The sequence below is a fragment of the Macaca fascicularis genome, chromosome 15 (assembly GCF_037993035.2).
Source record: "Macaca fascicularis isolate 582-1 chromosome 15, T2T-MFA8v1.1".
NCBI classification, from domain to species: Eukaryota; Metazoa; Chordata; class Mammalia; order Primates; family Cercopithecidae; genus Macaca; species Macaca fascicularis.
The window spans coordinates 98,202,949-98,218,732 of record NC_088389.1 but is presented as its reverse complement, the minus strand read 5'-3'; the positions used below and the strand labels follow the sequence as shown (position 1 = coordinate 98,218,732).

The following is a 15,784-nucleotide window of genomic DNA, read 5'->3' as shown; positions in this document are numbered from 1 at the left end:
ATAAAGATGAAAATCAAAGGAATGCATAACAGACAGGTTTGCCCTGTTTTTTAAAAAAAACCATAATAGGAATAGGATAGAAAAAAAAGACTAGAATTGCCAAAAAATGTCCACTGTATTACAGAGTATGTATAAGAGGCTCCTTTTGCATTTGTTGATTGTTTTTAGCGAGTGGCTGCTCCGTGCATGGCACCGTGCTAGAGACTGTCAAGTACTGGCTCACGGTAGAATGGATGAGAAAGAAAACTCAAAAGACACATGTGGCCGGGCGCAGTGGCTCATGCCTGTAATCCCAGCACTTCGAGAGGCCGAGGCGGGTGCATCGCCTGAGGTCAGGAGTTTGAGACCCGTCCGACCAACATGGAGAAACCCTGTCTCTACTGAAGATACAAAATCAGCTGGGCGTGGTGGCGCCTGCCTGTAATCCCAGCTACTTGAGAGGCTGAGGCAGGAGAATCGCCTGGACCCGGGAGGCGTAGGTTGCGGTGAGCAGAGATCATGCCACTGCGCTCCAGCCTGGGCAACAAGAGCAAAACTCCGTCTCAAAAAAAAAAAAGGACACGTGTAATTCTCTTATTCCTGTTTCGATCAGAGCCTGGGAGAGCTGTGATCCCTTGTGGAAAGATAAGCCCTTGCTGTGGCATTCCAAGAGGCAGGGTGGGGACGAGTGTTTGATCACAACTATTGTTTAGAATTTCCAGTGTGTGGTGATAGATTGACTTTAGTGGGTTTAATTTTTAAAAAATTATCCCACAGTGAGTACACCCCTTTACTGTCTCCACCCAGGATGGGTTGCCCTCAGCACCCCCTCCTTGGTATAGCATTGGCCCTGCGGGCATCACCATTGAGATGCACAACCTCCTGGAAGCGGTGTTCATAGGAACACCCCTACAGTTTGGTGGTGGATGTGAAACTGCCCACCACCACCCTCCCTGAGCTTTGGCTCCAGACAAAGAGCCACTGGGAAAATTGTCATCGCAGGCACCAATTCTTACAACTACCCTTGCTGTAGGATCAACACTGAGGAACGGGGAAAAAGGTACTATCTCCACATTTTATATATCACATTCCTTCTCACAACATTCTGGCAAGTCCCAGTTCTAGGAGAAGGAAGGCAGACATAATTCTATGTCTGGAGTATTTGTATAAAACCAAAAAATGGGAAGGCCTGGAAATTTTGCTGTCTTCTCACTCCCTTGCCTCTGTGTGTGTGTGTGTGTGTGTGGGGCACTGCAGGATATGTCAAACTAAAGTTTATGTACTTAAAATAATCTTTAAAGTGTGTAATGGAAAGGTTTTTTGTTTGAGTCATTTGTTTGCAAACCCTGAAGAGGAGTCTTTCATTGCGGTCGCCCATTCTCCTGTCGATAGAAACAGGTGGACCTGTGAGGGGAAGAGGAGGGTGTGAGCATCATGGACCAGCATCATGCTACTGGGCACTTCCTGTCTCCTATTGCGTTTCATCCATAAACACAACCTTTCAGGGCTGTGAGCCTCCTTTTGTGACTGAGGAAACTGGGGCTCAGGGAGATAAAGTAGCTAGCTAGTACTGCACAGCTGGCAGCGGGGAAGCTGGAGTTTGAACTGGAGTTTGCCTGACTGCAGAGGGCACCTTTGTTCCCATAGTGTCTCTGCCTTCCTTGCAGGGCAGTGCACATTTCTTGGTTTTCCTTGTAAAACCCCGAAATTCTGGAAAATCACTAGGCATGCTGTCTCTTAAGCATGCTTCTGTGTTACACACACACACACACACACACTCTCTCTCTCTCTCTCTCTCTCTCTCTCTCTCTCTCTTCCAAATCAAAGTACTTTAGGGAACAGTGGTAACGTGATGCTTTTGGTCATTCTTGTGTCATTTCAATTAGTTGGAGGTGGACTCTCTTCATGGTCTTAGAATGGGCAGGGCTTTTTCATGCCACCCACAAGTTGAGAGTGTCCATCAGAGGTCACCAGCCTGCATTCAGATCGTGAATACCAGTTTGGTAAAGGATGTGAGTGTGCGCGTGTGCTTAGTTAGAATGTGGCCCTAGACAGCCTCACCTTGCCCTCCCGGCAGGCTCTCATGTTCTGTACTCATAAGATACCCTTCACACTGCTGATTTATGCTAAAAGTATCCTAATGTTTCTGACAGCTCATGTGTGACATGAATATAATCCATATTTCTTAGAGCAGCTAATTCAAGTGGCTTATTTCCCTATACTGCTGATAGGGCTATATCTCTTGATGTCGCAGCCCTGGAGATTGTGATGGTAACATATTGTTTCTGGGTCACTAGTTTTGTCTAAAACAGTAGGTTGGAACAGAGTAGCAAAGGTTAATTAAGTTTGTCCGTCAAGGTGGGAACAGATATGGATACCTCTGATGTTTCTGGTTCTGAAATCAAAGTTCCTGAATGTGCGGTTGTGGGCATCTTTTCTTCTCATTTTCAGACAATCAAAAAATAAAGTTCATTTGCTCCAGAAGTAGAGAAAATGTGAAGAGTTGTTAAAAGCTAAAGGCAGCAAAGTAGGTCTTTATACTAAGCAGATATCTTCACTTAAAATTAGAAAGTTTCCTCGGTTGACTAGAGAGAAATATCAGAAGCATCTGAGGGTGATTTACTTTGAATCTTGCCATCTCTACTTAATCCCTTGCGACCAGAACCAAGTTATTTGATCTCTCTGAGCAGTTTCTTCCTATATCAATGATTATTAAATTATGAAGACTTGTGAGATAATGAGACAAGTCTCTATATTATTTCTCAATAGATGCTCATTTTCTTCCTCTGAAATTTGGTTAATCTTATTGTCAGTAACCAGTATTTTCTCAGGAAAATTAACATTAAGAATATCACCAGTACAACCCCCATCCATACAAACACACACCGCAGTCTTCAGAAGTGTTGTAGAATGCCTTCAGAGACTGGACATGTGAGACAGTGGAGTGTGCTGATCATTATTAACCAAATTTTAAAAATGCAACCTTTTAAATGTCCTTTCTCTCCAGCCATTTTACTGAAACTCTGTTTCTTAGTGGCTTTTATGTCAATGGTACCTGCATTTATGCCTGGCATATGTGGGTTCAGTTGTGGGAAGTCAGGGTCTGTATTTTAGATTTGTGAACTAGACAAATGTAGGTTTCTAACCCAGGAACTGGAAAATCTTTCATGGATTTCTTAAGATAAAGAAGGTGCTGAGCTAGTCCCAGCCAGACACTGGTCCTAACTGACCACTCTTTTGTGAACCCCCTGAAATGCACCAAGACCCTTTGAGGTTTTAGGAAAAGGAAACTTTTTTTTAAAATTTGGTCTTTTCTTACTATTTTACCTCCTTTTAGAGGTACTTGCGTCCCTTTACCTGATTTATACATCGGTGTCTTTCAAACATTTTAGACTGAGAACCCATAGTAAGAAACTGTATTCCAGTATATATTTACACAGATGTACACAAAATGACGTTTTGTAGAACAGCTCTTACCCCTTACCCAAATTGTATATGCAATGAATTCTTATATACTGTTCTCTTTTTATTCAGTTCTATTCTACTGCATTCTGTTCAATTCCATACAGTTCTCTAAATATATATATCTATGTATCACACACACACATATATATATATGTAGACACACTGAAAACTGAATTATTTGAGGGCCCTATAAAAGGTAGCACTTCCCGCCTTTTGGAAAATACGGTCTCAAGAAGTACACTGTTGTTCTGTCAGTACCACTGATGGCAGATGGTGAAAACAGTTGAGCAACACAAGTTAAAAAAATAATTTGGCCTTTGTAAAATGTCGCAATACTCACATCTGAATTGCTTCTTGGCTAAAGATAAGCAAAATGGACCACTAATAAATACAAGTGTAATTCTGATATCCTGTGGGGTTTCTGTCCTTAATGGGTATTCACGATTGTTGTGGGCTGGGCATGGTGGCTCATGCCTGTAATCGCAGCTCTTTGGGGGGCCCAAGGTGAGAGGATCACTTGAGGCCAGGAATTCAAGACCAGCCTGGGCAACATAGTGGGACCCTGTTTCTACAAAAACTATTAAAAAATTTAGCTGGGCTTGGTGGTGTGCACCTGTAGTTCTAGCTATTCAGGAGCCTGAGGTGGGAAGATCGCTTGAGCCCATGATACCAGAGGCTGCAGTGAGCTGGGATCGCACCACTGTACTCCAGCCTGGGTGACAGAGAGAGACCGTGTCTCTGAATTTTTTTTTTTTTAAAAGACTGATGGGCCGGGCGCGGTGGCTCAAGCCTGTAATCCCAGCACTTTGGGAGGCCGAGACGGGCGGATCACGAGGTCAGGAGATCGAGACCATCCTGGCTAACACAGTGAAACCCCGTCTCTACCAAAAAAATACAGAAAACTAGCCGGGCGAGGTGGCGGGCGCCTGTAGTCCCAGCTACTTGGGAGGCTGAGGCAGGAGAATGGCGTGAACCCGGGAGGCGGAGCTTGCAGTGAGCTGAGATCCGGCCACTGCACTCCAGCCTGGGCGACCGAGCGAGACTCCGTCTCAAAAAAAAAAAAAAAAAAGACTGATGTGAATTCCCTTCCATGCCCTCTCCACAATTTCTGGAAACTGGGGGAGGGCTTGCTTTATATCCTCATGGTCAATTTTGGTTCTTTATTTCCATATGACTTGTTTATTTTTTTATTGTTCATCTTAGAGCTGTTTTTTATTTTTATTTTTAGAGCTACTGTGATACAAACTTTCCTTGGGTTCTGTTTTTTGAAAAACCCACCCACACTTTTTCTTTTGTTTTTGCATGTGTAGTGGAAGATTTGGAATTTACAACTTAAAACATCATAAATGTATCAGTTCTTAAATGATTGGTTCTCTCTGCCCTGTTGTGTGAGCACACTCGTCTCCACGCCTCCCCCATTTTCCCCTCCCACCTCTCCTGGGCGCATTTGGAGGAGCTTTCGTTTGGAAAAAGGACTCTTGGGTTCTTCAGCATCTGAATGGCCAGTCCCAGCCCCAGCCCCACGTGTAGCACAGCACCTTCACCCTTGTCCACCCCTCACCCCCACACACATTGAAGGATCCTCTTGGCCTTTGTGGGAATCTCTGACAAAGGCTGAGTCCTCACAAAGGCCTGTCTGTCTGCCTCCTCTCCTTTCCTCCCTCTAGGAGGGGAGTGGAGGGCATTCCATAGCAGGACCACCTAAGAGAAAGCAAGGTGAGCACAGGGGAGGAAGGGAGCAAAGGACTCATCTTCAGAGCACTGGACACAAAAGGAAAGGAAGTCGGGAGGGCGGGTTTTCGCTATGGGAATCTGCTTGGGTCACACACCTCAGCATTTGGCCTGGTGCTTCGGTAATCTCTGAAATGTGTGCATAATAGCAATCATTTTTAGCTTATATATTAAAATTTTTTCTCAGCATGAAATGTGGAATGCTGAAAAATGAATGAGGTATGTATTTCGGAAGGTGAACAGGGCCGTTTGGGTGAAGCCCTTTGCACAGGTGGAGTCTGTAGGCTGAGACAATTCACAGTGTGTGCTTAGGTGAGCTTGGGAACAGGCATCCCATTTAGATGGTTTGAAAAGAAGTGTCTGTTAAAACTAAAGCCATCATTTAATGAGGGTAAAAGTCCATCCCAGCCTTCACACTCAGCACCACCAGAAGACCCAGAATTCCACAGCCTGTGAAGAGTCCTACCTGTATAAAAAGGTTTCTGTTCAGAAAACCAAATATTTACCCCAAATATGGCTTTTGCCATTTAAAAGACTGTAAGCCACATATCAATACCAAGGGAGTTTTTTTTTGTTTCTGTTTTTTTGAAACAGGGTATTACCCTGTCACCCAGGTTGGAGCCAGCAGGGCAAACACAGCTCACTGCAGCCTCAACCTCCTGGGCTTAAGTGATCCTCCCACCCCAGCCTCCTGAGTAGCTGGGACCACAGGTGTGCGCCACCATGCCGGCCTAATTTTGTAAATTTTTAGTAGAGATGGAGTCTCACCATGTTGCCCAGACTGGTCTCCAACTCCTGGGCTCAAGTAATCCTTCCTCCTCAGCCTCCCATGTGCTGAGATTTACAGATATGAGCCATTGTGCCTGGCTGAGTCGTTACACTATTTGTTTAAATACCAGTTTGCAGTTAGGAATGTTATCCTATAGAAAAACTCTTCTCATTAAGACTGTTCCCCTTTCTTAAGTCAACTCCAGTTTTATGCAGCTGAGCCATGTTTAGTAAACAACTAGATGGCAATTTGGTCTTCACAAATCCCTTTTAGTTATTCACCTGGATAGACTGTTCACTTTGATGCAAGACCAGACACTCACCTTATCTAAATTGTTACTAGATAACCAATGACTGGTATTTGGGATTTTTGTTTTAAAAAAAGAAGTGAACTCAAACATTTTTATGCTTTTTTTTCAGATATTATTGTTACTATAAAATAGGGTGATTAACATGTATAAAAGGAAATGATGGCTCAGATTTACTGTGATGCATATTCTTAACAATTTAATAAAACAGAACTCCAAGGTCTTGGGTTTCCTGCAAGGTTAATTCTAACACCATGAGCATCCTCTGCCAGCCAGCTCTTATCCATGGGTCGTACTCTGGTTCAGAGACTTTGGATGGGTAATAACATATAAAACATGCCTCTTGCTTGCCAGTGACCACTGCTAATAATAATGGTAGTCATCATTCACTGGAATCCTGGGTTTTTAGGGTTTACTTGGTTTATTTATTTGCTTAGCTTAAAGGAATAAAAAAAAAAACCCTTGAGAGGAGACAAGGAGGCATTATACAAAGGAGAAAAATATATATCCCTTCAGGAAAACTGTGGCTCCTCTAATCTCTTTGCCACTCTTGTCCCTCAGCAGCACTTAGCTGTTTTTTCCTAGCTGGAGGTGAGGGACTGAGCACAGGGGTGGTGCTAGGTTAGTTTAAAGTGAGCTTCTCACCTTGGTGCCGTTCAGGCCTTGGGTTGGGTAAATCTGTGTCCTGTGGGAACTGTAGGACACTACGCTGTAGTAACAGTCAGCAGCATCCCTGACCTCGACCACTAGATGCCAGCATCAACTCCCTGCCCCCTTGTCACAATCAAAAGCGTCTCCAGATGTTGCCAGATGCCCCGTGGAGGACCATACTGCCCCTCGTTGAGAACTACTGGTTTAAAGTAAAGTGAGTTTCAAAGGCTTCGTCATTTTCCCATTTTGTTTAAGCCAAAAGTAGCAGGGTTGTGATTTTCTTTTTAAAGTTAGAAGAGAGCAGGAAGTGATTTAGTTTGAAATTGCATTCTGCCATGCCCTTTTCTGGGCTAATTGCAGTTTTTGTTTTTGGTTTTAGACGGTGTCCCACTCTGTCGTCCAGGCTGGAGTGCAGTAGTGCAATCTCAGCTCACTGCAACCTCTGCCTCCTGGGTTCAAGCAATTCTCCTGCCTCAGTCCCCCCAAGTAGCTGGGATTACAGGCACCTGCCACCACACCCAGCTAATTTTTTTTGTATTTAGTAGAGATGGGGTTTCACCATGTTGGTGAGGCTGGTCTTGAACTCCTGACCTCAGGTGATCCACCCGTCTCAGCCTCCCAAAGTGTTGGGATTACAGGCGTGAGCCACCACGCCCATCCACGAATTGCAGTTTTAACGTCATGTTTACATGGCTACACATGCACTTAGAAACACATAGAACTGTCCTCTTATGAGCAAGTTGTCACGTGGATGGGTTGTTCTGGATTATTCTTTGAGGTGGATGTAGCTGAAGTGACTGATGACCTCAGTAAGTTCATGTATTAGTCTGATCTCACACTGCTATAAAGATACTACCCGAGACTGGGTAATTTGTAAACAAAAAAGAGGTCTAAGTAACTCACAGTTCAGCATGGCTGGGGAGACCTCAGGAAACTTGTAGCATGGCAGAAAGCGAAGGGGAAGTAGGCACCTTCTCTTCTTCACAGGAGAGAGGAGAAAGAGAACAGGGGAAACTGCCAAACACTTTTAAAGCATCCGATCTCAATAGAACTTCCTCCATATCATCAGAACAGATCGAGGGAACCGCCCGCATGATCCAATCACCGCCTGCCAGGTCTCTTCTTCGACACGTGGGGATTACGGTGTGAGATGAGATTTGGGTGAGGACGCAGAGCCAAACCATATCAGTTCACATTCTAGTAACCTCAAATGGAGTCTAACCCTTCGTATCTTTTTCTTCTTTTACTGGAAGTCTTTTATAGCTCAGTGATCTTGGGGATCATTAAGGATAGTGAATGTTTGAGTATAAATAACTAAATTCTTATTTCCTAATAATTCTTTTTATTTCATGCTTTCTGAAAACATGGAAAAGGAATTAAGGGAATAAATAAGCATACGCATGGATTTGAAATTGTGTTTATTTTCCAGTAAGCGTTAGTTTAAAAAAAAGGAATTTTACTGTTCGTCTTCGTCTTTTTGTCAAATAATGTATACATTGTGATTGGCAGCAGTTAGCCAGTCTATTTGTCAGGTTTAGCCTTTCACATGTTTTAGTTAATATAGGGGATTGTTGGGATCTCGTACTTCCAAGGTATGTGGACGATATGTTGGTAATTGTAGAGCACTGGTTCTCAATCTTGGTGTCATATTAGAATTACCTGGGATCTTTGAAAATACCCAGGGCCCAGGCCACATCCCAGAGCAGTTAAACCAGATTTTCTTGAGTGGAGTCCAGGTATCAGTACTGGGTTCCCTTCTCACCTTACTCCAGCGAGAGTGAAGTTTGAGAAGAAATCAGTACCACTGTTTACAAATAAAGTTTTATTGGAACACAGCCATATCCATTCATTTTACAAATTGCTAGAGACTGTATGGCTTGCCTAAAATATACTTACTGTTTGACCATTTACAATAAAAAGTTTGCTGACCCCTGCTATAGACTCACGGGTAACATTTTGCAAACAATTTTGAAAGGAAGGTTTGTGTAAACTTTCATAGTATTAAAAAAAAAAAAAAATCCAGCATTTTGCAGAGCATTTAGGCTCAAATCCTATCACTTTTCTTGTACCCTGGGAAAATTGAAAAGCATTTGCCTTGAAGGACTGGCTTGCAGATATTGTCAAACCTGAAGTAGATGTGACAAACTCAGCACCCAGAGCAGAGAGGCTCCATTATTTCTATTACGGCTTACGTCGTCACCTTGCTTCTAATTCAGTGTTCATTACTCAGACTGTGTAATTGACTTAAGGAAGTCTGTGGAGACAGAAATGGCTTTTCAATTCAAAGTGTGTTTGAGTTTGTTTTTACTACTGCAGCAGTTGTAGATGGCAGCAGACCCCTGAAAAAAAACTTTTAGTTCTAGGGAATTTTCTGTATAAAAATAAAAAAGAATGAAAATTAAAAATTGCTATTTACATATTTTCCCTCTTTCAGTTCAGCGGGAACCTGGATGGTTGTAAACAGCTGGTAAAAAATGTTTTAAGCTGGGGCAGTGGCTCACGCTTGTAATCTCAGCACTTTGGGTTGCCGAGGCGGGCGGATCACTTGAGGCCAGGAATTCGAGACCAGCCAGGGCAACATGGCGAAACACCGTTTCTACTAAAAATACAAAAATTAGCTGGGAGTGGTGGTGCAGGTCTGTAGAGTAGGCGTCTGTAGTCTAGCTACTCAGGAGGCTGAGGCAGGAGAATCGCTTGAACCCAGGAAGCAGAGGTTGCAGTGAGCCGAAATTGTGCCATTGCACTCTAGTCTGTGCAACAGAATGAGACTCTGTCTCAAAAAAAATTTTTTTTAGAAGGTTTTCCTTTGGTCTTGGGCTGTGAGAGGTTACTAAGTATGAGAGGAAGGATCACTTATTCTAGTCCCTGGGCACCAGCAGTATCAGCATCTCCAGTCCAGTCTTTTTTTTATGAGACAGAGTCTCGCTGTGTTGCCCAGGCTGGAGTGCAGTAGCGCAATCTCAGCTCACTGCAAGCTCTACCCCCTGGTTCACACCATTCTCCTGCCTCAGCCTCCGGAGTAGCTGGGACTACAGGCACCTGCCACCATGCCCGGCTAATTTTTTGTATTTTTTTAAGTAGAGATGGGGTTTCACCGTGTTAGCCAGGTTGGTGTCGATCTCCTGACCTGGTGATCCGTCTGCCTCAGCCTCCCAAAGTGCTGGGATTACAGGCGTGAGTAACTGCACCTGGCCTCCACCCCAGTCTTAACTATACATCAGGACCTGCATTTTAACAGGACCCCCTGGCCATTCGTATGCACATTGAGAGATGCTGGGGATCATTGAAAGATGCTGTACTGTTCTAATTGATAACTGGGTATGTGTAGTAAATAGGTACCACGATTGTCTCTTTTCTTTTGAATGGTTTAATGGCTTCTTAATGGACTCTCCTGCCGTGTGGTCTTACTCATTAGGGGTGGCCAGTTTTTCCTTTTTTGCTGTTTTCCAAGTATAGCTTCTTTAACCGTTTATTTAGTAAAAATTTAATGTAATGGTAGAAAGTGAAAACGGAGTGATTGGCCTAGAAGAGACACCATTTAATATACTTTAGAAAAACAAACCAGAAAGGACAAAGGGGACTTGCCCAGGTAAACTTCACTTGAGAGGAAATAATCACCTGTAATGGTGTCTTCTTTGCTTCTCCAGAAGAAGTAATCCACTCATGAGAACATAGATTTGAGCTTGGGAGCAGTAGAGATCAAAACTAAATTCCTCGAGCTGCTCAAAGCATCAGGCGGAAATCAGGGACTTAGCTCTTTCTACCAAACAGCACCATAATACCCAAAGTACACTTAGACCAGCGTTAGTTGGTGAATTGTCCACAATCTAGATGTTCATAGAAAATGAGGAAGCCCAGTACCTAGTTTTACACTACCAGGCTCTTGTCAAGTTAGTCCTATTTTCTTTTTCAAGTAGCACTTAAAATATTTGATTGAAAAACATGATTTTGAATTATTCTAGATTATTTTGAAATTATTCATATTTCTGAACAGAACTGGTTTATCTTGAACATTCCCTTAGATTGGATTTTAAAAGTGAGTACCATCTAAATTTAATTTTTTAAAAACTGTATAAATAACTGGAGTCCAGCTCTGTTGTTGCCATAAAGGTAAGATCATGAGTTGGATGCTCAGTGTCTGTACCAGGATCTAGATGTGCATGGAAGGGGGTCTTACACTATCAGAGTCATCCACCTGGCCAGGAAAGTGGAAATGGGGGGGCGATTTCTAAGTCATCAGGTCATATCTTCTTAGCTTTGAATAAGAGTCAGGAAGCCACAGGGAATGAACTGCTTCTTACATAAAAGCTATCTCATGGTCCTAAAGGCAGGATCTGGTTGCCAGAAAAAAGTGAATGACTGCTGAGCTCACGTGCAGCTGCCACTGCTGCTGGAGGGGCGCTTGTGCCTCCTTACTGCCTTCCCAGTTTCGCTCTGCTTCATGTGTCCAGTTAGCAGAATCCAAATCGCCTCCAGAATTCAGATCTCAGACTCCTGTTCCTTGCTGCAGGGAACAGCACAGAAGGAGCTGGGAATAGACAGTGAGTAACAGGATCCAGCATGGCATCGTGCTGATGTCCACAGCTTCCCATTACACATGGTTTGCATGTTGTTTTACAATCTTTTTTTTTTTGGAGACAGAGTCTTGCTCTGTCCCCCAGGCTGGAGTGCAGTGGCGCTATCTTGGCTCACTACAAGCTCCGCCTCCCGGGTTTACACCATTCTCCTGCCTCAGCCTCCCCAGTAGCTGAGACCACAGCCGCCCGCCACCACACCCTGGCTAACACCACACCATGTTAGCCAGGATGGTCTCGATCTCCTGACCTCGTGATCCACCCATCTCGGCCTCCCAAAGTGCTGGGATTACAGGTGTGAGCCACTGCACCCAGCCTACAGTCTTTTTAAATACTCTCCTCATATGAACTCTGTAAGGTAACCAAGATGAAATGCCAGTTTTACACATGAAGAAACATGGGAAGAGGTCTGATAACTTGCTCCCGTTCAAACAAATATGTTAGTGTTACAGCAGATTGTGTTGTCTCCTAAGCAGCACTGTCCCCTCTCCACCACCCTGTTCTCTTTTATACTGGTTAATCGAGCACCAAATGACCAGAAGGAATTTCAGGGCTGCTTTAGAGGGGACCTTAAGATATAAAGGCACCATCATAGTTCTAGGCCCAGTACATTGGAGGAGCGTGCTCATGGCTGAGGCCACTTCCAACTGAAATAGGCCATTCCCTTAGTTTGCTTTTTTTTTTTCTTTTTTTTTTTTTTGAGACAGGATCTTGCTCTGTTGCCCAGGCTGGGGTGCAGTAGTGCAAGCAATCATGGCTCACTGCAGCCTCAAACTCCTGGGTTCAAGTGATCTTCCCACCTCAGCCTCCTGAGCTGAGATCTCACTTGTGCACTGTCACACCCAGCCAATTTTTTGATTTTTATGTAGAAAAGAGGTTTCACTGTGTTGCCTTGGCTGGTCTTGAGCTCCTGGGCTCAAGTGATCCTCCCACCCTGGCCTCCCAAGGTGTTGGGAATATAGGCATGAGCCACTGTGCCCAGCCTGTTACCTTATTTTAAAGAATTAGGTAATTATTGTACTAGTTGTGACATACAATGTTGGTCTCAATATATTTCTTCTTTTTTTTTAAGCAGATGAAGAACATGGAGAACCGCCATGCAATGAGCTCCCAGTACAGGATGCATTCTTACTACCCGCCTCCCTCTTACCTGGGCCAGAGCGTGCCCCAGTTCTTCACTTTCGAGGATGCGCCCTCTTACCCGGAAGCCAGGGCGAGCGGTAGGTATCTGGTCATACAGACTGGATTTGGGGTTGAGAGAGGATGGCTATCCAGTACTGGGTCATTAGCTGTCTCTAATGGCTTAGCTGTTAGTAATTGTTGGAAAGTTTATTGCTGTGTGAAGCCTGGATAAGTATCCTTTAAAGAATTTAGTTATAAAATGACTTTGCTTTGCTTGATTCTTAATACCATGTTTTTTTTTCCTTTCTGGATTCTTAGAGTGACAGGAGTAAGATGAGAGACTCCCCTTTGGAAGCTAAAAATGTATTTTATAGAGATCAATATGAAATACAGGGGCACTTTAAATGTGGTTCAAGACCTGGTATTTTTTGTGAAGTGAGTTTCTGTATATTGAAAACTCATTTCCCAAAGACTTTCATTTTAAAATTGAAGGCATATTCATCTTTTGGGGGAAAATAACATAATAAAACATTTTTGAATACAATAGATCTCAGAGTTTATGCAGTAGCAATGCAAATAACTCTGATATAATGGCTTTGAAATAAAAAATGACTGTTAAATGAATCAAAACACTTTGAAATACATAGTTCCTCAACTTCAATTTTAACATCCCCCAGCATTTTCACTGTGGTGGGAGGCAGGTCTTTACAGCTGCTGCGTTTGCAGATCCCTTGTTTAAGTTCTTTATAGTTAAGTATCCTCTTTTGATGTAGGAAAGTGAGAAACATACACAATAGGCAGTAAGTGGATATCAGGGCAGTAGTGAGTGTCTTGGAAGAGAAACCAATCTAGGAGAACTTACTCTGTACTAAGTAAATGGATATGTTCATTTTCTAAATAACTTGACTCTCTAGAGAACTTAGAGAATGAGAATCAGAACCATGCTTTGATTTCCAAATTCAGAGCCATAAAGTCTAAAATAGCTTGGCAAGGTATGCTTTATTTACGATATTAACATAAAATAAAGGACTTCTATTAATATGAAATATATAGGTCACGGGAGCCTATATAGTTTGAGCTGCAGAGAGGTGGAAGCACACATTGTTGATTGAAGTTTCACTTTTATTAAGAATTACTTTCTATTGGTAGTGGACAAGCAGAACTCTGTTTTTTAAGTATTCATACTATATAATATGTGCCCATAGGTCCTTCTTTCATACTGCTTTTGAGTCTATGTATTTGTTTATAAGCTCCCTAAGGACAAACAACACATTTTCTATACCTTCTTACCTGCTATAATGCCTTTTATTTGTTATTTATTGGTTGAGTGAATGAATGAATCTGGTATTATTATTATTATTATTTTCTTTTTTTTTTTTTTTTGAGACGGAGTCTCACTCTGTCGCCCGGGCTGGAGTGCAGTGGCCGGATCTCGGCTCACTGCAAGCTCCGCCTCCCGGGTTTACGCCATTCTCCTGCCTCAGCCTCCCGAGTAGCTGGGACTACAGGAGCCTGCCACCTCGCCCGGCTAGTTTTTTTTTTTTTGTATTTTTTTAGTAGAGACGGGGTTTCACCGTGTTAGCCAGGATGATCTCGATCTCTTGACCTCATAATCCGCCTGTAATCCCAGCACTTTGGGAGGCCGAGATGGGCGGATTATGAGGTCAAGAGATCGAGATCATCCTGGCTAACACGGTGAAACCCCGTCTCTACTAAAAAAATACAAAAAAACTAGCCGGGCGAGGCGGCGGGCGCCTGTAGTCCCAGCTACTCGGGAGGCTGAGGCAGGAGAATGGCGTAAACCCGGGAGGCGGAGCTTGCAGTGAGCCGAGATCCGGCCACTGCACTCCAGCCCGGGCGACAGAGTGAGACTCTGTCTCAAAAAAAAAAAAAAAGAAAATAATAATAATACCAGATTCATTCATTCACTCAACCAATAAATAACAAATAAAAGGCATTATAGCAGGTAAGAAGGTATAGAAAATGTGTTGTTTGTCCTTAGGGAGCTTATAAACAAATACATAGACTCAAAAGCAGTATGAAAGAAGGACCTATGGGCACATATTATATAGTATGAATACTTAAAAAACAGAGTTCTGCTTGTCCACTCCCAATAGAAAGGGCCTCCCAGAGGAATCTGGTATTATTTTTAACCCAGCTTGCCCTGTAAGGGAGTACAAGCATGAAAGGTCAGAATCCTAACTGGCTTGTCTGATGGAGCCTCTGCACAATTTGGGGATGAAGCAGTTAAAGGAACATTTGTTTATACAAAGAAGAATGAAACCCACTTTCAGGAAGAAATTGCCTGCGTTTCTTACTCCAGGAATAATGGAATATTTTTAGAAGCGTTGGCATTCTTGAGACAAAGGTGTAAATTCAGAGCAAGGCAGTAAGACAAAAATATAAGAGGCAATTTATTAGAGCAGAGAGGAGTGAATTTGGAGAGGAGCAGTAGGCATTTGAATTTATGGCAGAAAAGGAAGCGACTCAGAAGGAAAGAGGTTACAGTCCAGGAAAGAAAAAGACCAGCCGTACCAGCGCTCGTAGGGGAAGAAGAATAGGTGAACACCACCTACAATTTCTTACAACTTTTCTGGCCATGTGTTTATTTGAAAGAGTAGTGTGTCAGGAGACCCCAGGCTTAAATTCCTGGTACCCTGCTAACCCACTAACAGTTAAGTAGGAGGCTCAAGCTTCAGAAACGAGAGCCGGGAAGAACTACAGTAAAATCTCAGCACTATCTACTTTGGAATTATCTTCGAGAAGGAGTGTACAAATATGTAGAAAATCAAAATCCCAGCTAAGTTTTAAAAGAAGTGTGGCTTAATGTCTTCCAAATGTGAGCTGTTTTGGGTTTTTAAATATTGCATGAATTTTTACAAAGCAAGTGGGAAGGTAAAGGAAGTATTGTGTTTGGAGGTCAGTAAGGACACCTCAAAGATCATCTCATGGGACACTGGATCCTCAGTTTTATCAGCATTGACACAGTGGGGAGTTCTTTGAGAGCATGTTAGCCCTTCTGGGAGGCAGGGCTGAGGCTAGAGAGAGGAAATGATGGGTGGGGATGCGGACATCAGTATATTCATTTGTGAGATATTGGCAAAGGCTGGCTCATAACCAGTTACATTTAGCAGATCCATCAAGTTTAAGTTCTTTTGGTTGATTGTGTTAATACATAAGTTATTA

General features: G+C 43.1%; 1 protein-coding gene across 1 annotated transcript in view; it reads left to right on the top strand.

Moving 5' to 3' along the window:
* The window catches only part of DMRT1 (doublesex and mab-3 related transcription factor 1), a 130,961-nt gene that overhangs the window by 62,742 nt on the left and 52,435 nt on the right, over positions 1–15,784 (top strand). The window contains exon 4 of the mRNA XM_005581844.5: positions 12,552–12,696. Coding sequence (XP_005581901.1) covers positions 12,552–12,696 — 145 coding nt within the window. The remainder of the gene's footprint in view (positions 1–12,551; positions 12,697–15,784) is intronic.